The sequence below is a fragment of the Fulmarus glacialis genome, unplaced genomic scaffold (genome assembly GCF_000690835.1).
Source record: "Fulmarus glacialis isolate BGI_N327 unplaced genomic scaffold, ASM69083v1 scaffold9024, whole genome shotgun sequence".
Lineage (NCBI taxonomy): Eukaryota > Metazoa > Chordata > Aves > Procellariiformes > Procellariidae > Fulmarus > Fulmarus glacialis.
In genome coordinates, this window is record NW_009206043.1 from 1 (window position 1) to 7,557 (window position 7,557).

Consider the following 7,557-nt stretch of genomic DNA (forward strand, 5'->3'; position numbering starts at 1 on the left):
CAAAAACCTAAGCTAGAAATCTCAAATCCCCAGGAGGGCTGTCCTCTCGCGCCTGTCCAAGGACCAGGAGAGGGGCATCAGATCGAGTCTATGGAAACATTCACGTTACCCTCCCTCGCCCTACCTCTGCCTACCGCACAACGGGCTCAGTCAGCGCCCTGAGTGCCTTCCTCAGTCCCGCTCTGCCCCAAGGCTCCTATGCTCAGTTCTCCCAGGCTCTCCGCAGGATCCGTGCTGTGCGTCGGCTTTCCTGAGTAAAGGCAATCCTCAGCCAGGCGCTGCTCTGCTGGAGCACCTCCCGCCGCCGCCTCAGAGCCGTCCCGAGATGGGTCCTTCAAAGGCTCCAACAGGTCCGTGTCTGCCCGGGGCGCGTGGGCACACAGGTCCTGCACCTTCTTATTGAGATCGTTGCGCTCCGTTTGCAGGGCTCGGCACAGTTTCTCCAAGCGCTGGATTTTCACCTGAAGCCCCTCTAACTCTTTGTCCCGAAGGGTTTTCTGCAAATAGAGAGGCAGTTCAGACTCTACCACACTGGGGACAGACAGGCGGAAAGGGAGAGAGATGAAACCTCAAAGGGAAGCTCAAGGGGAAAATACTTGTGACCAAGCAAACATTTGGCATTCAAAGAACCCAATGCTACCGCCACTGCTTCTTTCTTCCTTTGCCCACAAAAAGGCCAAGTGCCGCTGAGACTGTCTGACTTCTTCCACGCACCTCTGCACTCATTAACCATCACTCCTACCACCACGTAAGGGGAAGGAAATCAAGCTGAAGGGAAAAACACAACGCCCCCCACCCAGCCTGCCCGCAATAAGACAGGAGCCGTCCTGCTACCCCTCAGCTCCGGCCCAACGCCACACCACACATCACCACATGCTCCAGCTGCCTGCCTCTGCACAGAAGGACAGCCAGAGCCTCCTCACCTCTTCAGCCATCTCCAAGAGAGCCTTGTTGCTGCTCTCCCAGCGAGAGCGGTACATTGTGGTCTCTTTCTCCAGCTTCTTGATTTTCTTAGTCATCTACAGAATCACGGTGACAAAAAGAGAACAAATAAGCCACAGGCAGAGCGCTGCAGTCACATGTCCTCAAACAGGCACCCACTATCCCACCGCAGACAGTGAGGTTCTGCTGTCCTGGGAAACGTCTCCTGTGTTGCTGCAGTCAGCTTCACCAGAGGGAAACACTGACCAGGTAAGAACAAAGCAGGAGACAGGGGTAGCGCTGCTTGTTCTGCACAGCAAGGATGGTATCAATCTTCTACGAGCAGCCAGCGCATGGCTGATTTTAATACCAGTAAAACTAAACAAAACGACAGAGCTGTAGCTCTTTCAGCTCACAGAAGCATCGAGGAGAGACAGGCAGGCAGTGCCTCCTGCCCATGCAAGCTCTGCTGGGCAGCAAAAGTGTTACCCACCTTCTCCATCTCCTGTTTAAATGTTGTGAACACTTCACTGCTTTTGGAAAGCGTGTTCTGGAATTCTTCGAACTTCTCTGTGTAGAGAGCCAGCTGCGGGGAGAGACAGGGTTACAGCTCCTCACTGCTCACCACAGCACCTCCTGACAGCCGTCCCCAGGAGAGGGGAGATGTCAGCCAAGAGCTGAGCTAGGTACCTTGTGACTGGACTTTACGACAAACAAACTGGCAGCACGGAGCTGCTCTGCCAACATTAGGTACTGGGGAATGTGGAAAAATCCTCTCCTAGGGAAACACCCTCAGATGTGTTCTGCAAACATCTCCTGGCCTTGGCAGGAGGCACTTGCTGGGTCTGATTCAGCAAGGTATGATCACACGACTGCTCCCAGCACTGGGAAATGTGCTGGTAAAAACCAAGGCCCCTTTCTCCCAGAAGGCAGAATTGCTGAAGGAAATCTCAGCCCACACCATGCTGACACAGGCTCACCAATACCAAACCCAGGAGCAATCCGGCCCCTGTGTTTTCCAGATTAAGCAACTTTTGGGTTGTTCCCTGCTTAGGGAGAAAGGAGAAAAAACCAAAAAAATAACCAGGCTGAACACACAGACCAGGTAACTCACCTGCTGCTTGAGATGAGTCTCCTGCTGCTTCATCAGCTCACACATCCTCTGCGATTCCACAGCTTCCTTCAGCAGCTAGGGAAGAGTAAAAGCAGTTACCTGGCTGCCTGGGAAGGCTCCCAACATGCCCCTGCACAGCTGGTGCTTTGCCTGGAGATGGGAGTGGGCTGGGAGAAACACAAAGAGCAGAGCAGGGCTCCAGCCTTGCTCCTGAAGCTACTGGGAGAGTGGTCACCGCTGGGCACGCAGGAGGCCTGGGACGGCCTGATCCGATTTGGGCTCTGCACTCAGGGATCCAACAGTAACAAACCTCCACGGAGGAACAAGGCAAAAAGCGAAGTGCTCGCAACCATTAGAGAACTGCTTTAAGACTTACAAAGTCCTTCTCCCGCTGGTGTCTTTCCTCTGCCTCCTTCAGCATTTCCTGCGCCTGCTGGAGCTTGGCATCCACCAGCTGCTGCTGCAGGTCCTTGTGTTTGAACACCTTATCAATGTGCTGCCAAGGGAACACCACCGGTCACTGACATGCTCAGCCCAGTCTTTGCTGCCCGGGCAGCAACCCCAAGGGAAGATCCCAGAGGCCCCTTCTCCCCTCCAGCCGCAGAAACACGCTTCACTGGGCAGAATGGATGTACCAGAGCCGCCCTACACCAGGTCTCCCACCCTGACCCACCTCCTCCCGCAGCTCATACTGCTCGATGAGCTTCTTGAGCCGCTCTGCCAGCTCCATGTTCTCCTGGCGCAGCTTGGAATTCCTCTCGTTGTGCTGCTCCATCTGGAGCTGGATGTCGTTCAGCGTCACCTGGAAGTGGGATGTCACCTCCTTCCGCTTCTCCTCTTCCTCCCGCGCACGCTGGACACCTTCCTCCTGCGTGAGGAGGGCAGAGACAGCAGGGACATGTCAACCTGGGCAGGTGAGCAAACCCACCCAGCCTCCCACTGTTGCTTGTATCAATCAGGAAGGGACTTTGGGCCACTGCTTGGCAGCCCCCTTCCTCAGCCTGCTTTGGGCCTTTCCCCTCCCTTTCTCCAGTGAACATACCCTGAAATAACACTCAGGCACGGTGGATAATGATGGCTTAACAGTAAAATTAAATCACTGCCCTGGACAATAGACTGTGGGCAATCACCGATAAAGGTACGTTTGCCAAAATGGCTCACAGCAAGTGATCCAAGTGCTTGGGATGAAGCAGCTCCTGGAATAGTGCCCAGGAGACACTTGCCTTGAGGGTGCGGTTGTGTCTCTGCAGCTCGCGGCACAGGCTCTCCAGCTTGCTGCGGGCCAGGATGGCCTTGCTGTGCTCACTCTGCAGGTGGTCCTTCTCTTGCACCAGCTGCGTCTGCTTCTTCTGCAAGATCTTCATCTGTTTCTGGGAGTTACGGTGCTCTTCCAGCTAGGACAGGGGAGCAAAGGGCACAGATGCAGCAAAACAGACCACGGCAACATGCTGTGCCCCTATGAGGGGACACGGGGATCAAAACAGTGCTCTCTGTGCTCTGAGAGGAGGACAAGAGCTTTATAACACAAAAGATGCTACTTCGGAGCAGAGCAGGACTGACGCAGAGCCCAAGATCCCCTGGACAGGACCTTTCTCCTTCCTGAATTCGTGTCCTGCTGGAATCTGAGAGACTTGCACGTTCATCCAGCACCTCCATGCGCAAGTTGCTCAAATGGAGCAGAGCTCCGAGCACAGGGAAAACCCAAACACATCCACTTCGGACATGCACAGACAGTCCCACACCTCTCCTCTGCACTGGATCCATGCACAGAACTAGATCTCTGCCTAGAACTAGCTCTGGTTAAACGTGGCACCAGACTTTGTGTGTGTTGTATGGCTGAATGTGCACATGTAGCAGCATGGTGACTCTGCCAAACACACATTTCTTGCTGGGAAATTTCAACAGAAATGCAGTGACTGAGTGGTAGAGACAGGAGACGTATCCGTGCGGTCCTCTGTCACGGCTGAGCCTGCCAACTCACAGCTCAGCCCTGCCTGCAGAGAGATCAGGGCGCACAGGCTCAGCAGAACAGACCTGGTCACAGCACACTCCTGCGACAGGGTGGGCAAAAGATGCAGCTTCCACGTTAGAGGAGCAGAGAGAAAACAGATCTGAGGTCCTCTTACACACAGATTTGCCAAAAATACTCCCGTCCATGCTTACGCTTCTGCAAACGACAACACCTGGCTGGACCAAGCAACATCTGTCCTCTGATATTTGGATATCCAGCACTGAAGAGATCCCAGAACATACACTGCAAAGCTACACGTGTGTTCCTCTCAACATCAAGGAAAAAAAAAAATCTCCTGCTTCCTCAAGCAGCTCCCGTGCTCACTGCTGCAGTGTCCTCCCCCAGCCCCAGAGCCTGGAACAAAGAAATAAGCACTCACCAGCTCAGCGTATTTCTTGCACAGTGCTGCTAGTTTCTCCTCTGGCGTGCTCAGGGTGTTCAGCGTCTGCATCAGCAAAGTGATTTCTTTGCCTGGAATGAGACACGGAATTTAAATAAATAAGTAAATAAAATAAAATCACTTACACAGAGTTCTGGCTCATAAGGGCAAAGACAGGAGAGACAAACCAGGTCTCACAGCCGTGCCTGCCCTGGGCCAGAGCTACCATCTTCAGTGCCTTCTCAGGGCTCTGCCCTGCAGATTTCACCGCATACAGTGGGTGAACAACTGAAGCAGTTGGGGAGAGGACCCCATTTTCAGAGCGGGAAATGACCGCTGGGCTGGCTAGAGAGAGTTGTGTCCAGCAGAAGAGAAACGCAGAGAATTCAGAGGCTGCAGCAGCACCCAGGAGCAGTCAGTGCTTTTGCAGCACTCAGTACATTTCCTCATGTACCACAAAACATGCTGCTCTATCATTCCCAAACACTGCTGCACATCATGCACCCGAGGCGCTTATTTCATGAGAGCAATTAGTGCAGTAAAAAAATCAATGTCTGCGCCAAAGTTCTCAGGCTGGCAGCACAACCAGAGCAGGGAACCTCTTACCTAGGCCCTTGGCTTTCTTCTTTTCCTGAGCCTTCTTGGGATCCCGCTCCCCACACTCCTCACCGGGTCGAAACTCTTCAGTCCCCTTCGTGCTTTCCTTCTCTCCGTTCATCTCGGGGCCGCCCGACTCCTGGTCACCGTTCCTCGGGGACTCGCTGCGACACTTCTCGGCTTCTTCTGGCTCCGTGGGCTCACTCTGCCCGCCGTCCTCGCCTGGACCCTCCTGGCTGGCATCCACACAGTATGTGTTCAAGATGTCCTCAAGCTGTCTGCTCAGCTCTTCGGAGACATCACGCACGGCAGGCCGGGAGGACTTGGTGTCCTCCTGTGCAAGAGGAGCTGTGGGAGACGGGAACATAAAAGCATGAGACTTCCCCCACACTGTCTATTCTCTGGTCTCTGTAAACACACGGCAAAGGGAAGGTTTCCCGAGCACCCCACTGCACCAGGGCTGGCTAAACTTCCCGCAACATAAGCTGCTTTGTTCTGGCTGCGTCTCCAGCCAGCTGCCCTGACAATGGAGGTGCATTCCTAACAGCCTCTCTTTTGATCACGAGAGCATGACCAAGCCCCTGACATCTGCCAAGAGCAAAAACTCCCCCCCTCCCCACCATCCTTTAAGGAAAGCAGGTTGTGTGTGAGCTTTCCCTCACAGGAACTGCCTGCTAACGTCCCCAGAGCCGGGCTTTTTTACATTACAATAGATTTTTAAACCTGAGTTAGCCTCTCTCCTCACATATAAGAGCAGCTGTACTGTCTCAGATCAAATGTATCTTGTCCCCAACGACGGGCACTCAGGAAAAGAGCAGGCAGCACATCCTTCGGTACGCTGCTTTGCTTCCAAAGTTCCTCCAAATGGGAGACTTACAGCAGTTGGTTATTAAACTCTACTTGCTGTGCGTTTCCTACATCCCACATTTACTAGGCATGAAAATACAAGGCAGGGTTAATTTCAACCAAGCACCTACTCGGTTAGACCTGGTTTCCGTCTTCTAGAGAATAATTTTTATGAAGTGCCAGTAACAGGGCAGGTGACTCAACATAACGCTGCCCCAAGGAAAGAGTTGTCTGACATTTTCTGAATGGGACCCTTAAGGTCTAAGCAATGCATTGTTTTCAGGTGAGAATCAACTCCACGCTTTGGTCAGGAAGCGGTAACTACTTCAGAACTGTACACACACAGAAATAGGAAGAAACCAGGATTTTCTGCCCTAGAAATCACAGCTGCTCTTATGCAAGTAAAAAGAACTGGATACAGTGGCCCACCCTCATACAGAGACAGCACCAGCCTGACTATTTCCAGGCTCGAAACCCACCCTCACGCGTTTCCTGCGCCTCACTGCTCGGGCTGTCAGCATCGCCATCAGCCGTGGGCAGGGAGCGGCGCACCCCGGGCCCCAGGGACTCCCCACCTTCCAGGGGTGCTGCGGCCTCTGGTGAGTCGCCCTCCTCCAGCACCAGACCGCTGCTCATTTTGGAAGAGCCAGCAGGCCGCGGCGCTGCTTTGGTCTCCCCGCCTTGGTTCTTCATCGTGACTTTTCTCCCCACTCAGTCTCAACAAACCCTAGAGAAAGAGAAACAGCAACTACACTTAATTTTAAGAAGTTTGGGGGATTTTAGGAGTCATCAACCTGGACTGGGAAGGAACTTGTTCTCGGCAGAGGCTGCCACCCACAGCTCCGCACTGAGGAAAATATTTCGTTTTCAATTTGCACCTCACCGCAAAGGTCTCCGTATCAGGATAACTCCTTTTCCAGCTGAGAGCTGGAAGCAGCCCCTCCTAGAGCAAGGCAGCATCTCCCGACTCACAGACAGCACGCAGTTTTCCTAATCTGCTGGGCAGAACCTCCTCCGCGCTGGCTCTCCTTCCCCCTCGCCCCCACTGTGTTTTACTCTTGGATTTCAAAACTCAGAGCGGTCTGTGCACGCTGACAGAGAAACCCCCTCCCTGCAGCAAGGGACCCGGAGACCAGAGCCTCACCAGCAGAAAGCCCGACACCTCCTAAAACCGCACACCCAGCTGAGGAAAGCCTGCAGCTCCCCGGCAGAGCTGGTGCTCAGCACTGAAAAGATTAACCAGCATCGCCACGAGCCAACGCTACCAGACTGAGCCCAAATCCCAGCTCCTCTCTCCTCATCCTCTCTCCCTCCGCAGGGTACGTATGTTCTCAGCCTGCCCACCCGCACCCTCTGCTCTAGTTATGACGCTAATTAAGGAGCAGAGGCAGCCGACGCTCCTGGTCTAGAGGCAAGGGATTGTTCCACGAGAAGTGGAGAACAGCTTTTCTTGCCATTTTGCAGCAGTTACGCAGAGACCTCGGCTTTTCCTCAGAGAACAGCTCAGGACAGGGCTTATGAAGGAAAAACGCAAGAGAAAATGAGCGGTGGCAGCAGCCAAGCACATGTGTCATCCACCCACGTGCCGGCTGGAGGCCGTGCCCCCTCCCACGGCGGGCCTGGCAGCACCGCTTCACGCCACACACATGCCCCACAGCCTCGGGCGCTCTTTTTCCTCCACCTCTGTAA

The 7,557-nt window shown here is 54.0% G+C and overlaps 1 protein-coding gene across 1 annotated transcript; it reads right to left on the bottom strand.

The window, feature by feature from the left end:
- Positions 1 to 2: 2 nt before the first annotated feature.
- TXLNA (taxilin alpha) lies at positions 3 to 6,561 on the bottom strand. The gene is made up of 10 exons (XM_009575601.1): positions 6,444 to 6,561; positions 5,032 to 5,370; positions 4,426 to 4,517; positions 3,259 to 3,429; positions 2,709 to 2,903; positions 2,412 to 2,531; positions 2,036 to 2,110; positions 1,415 to 1,507; positions 924 to 1,019; positions 3 to 497 (listed from the first exon to the last, which is right to left on the bottom strand). The coding sequence occupies exons 1-10, from the start codon at positions 6,559 to 6,561 to the stop codon at positions 147 to 149; spliced, it is 1,650 nt and encodes a 549-aa protein (XP_009573896.1). The 3' UTR covers positions 3 to 146.
- Positions 6,562 to 7,557: the final 996 nt, after the last annotated feature.

What these genes read in the sequence shown, in the direction of transcription:
- TXLNA (XM_009575601.1), bottom strand. Translation starts at nt 6,561, where the DNA reads ATGAAGAACCAAGGCGGGGAGACCAAAGCAGCGCCGCGGCCTGCTGGC. An exon ending in GCAAGAAATACGCTGAGCTG is followed by an intron (nt 3,430 to 4,425) that starts GTGAGTGCTTAT and finishes CCCCTGTCCTAG; the next exon opens with CTGGAAGAGCACCGTAACTC. An exon ending in AGTATGAGCTGCGGGAGGAG is followed by an intron (nt 2,532 to 2,708) that starts GTGGGTCAGGGT and finishes TTCCCTTGGCAG; the next exon opens with CACATTGATAAGGTGTTCAA.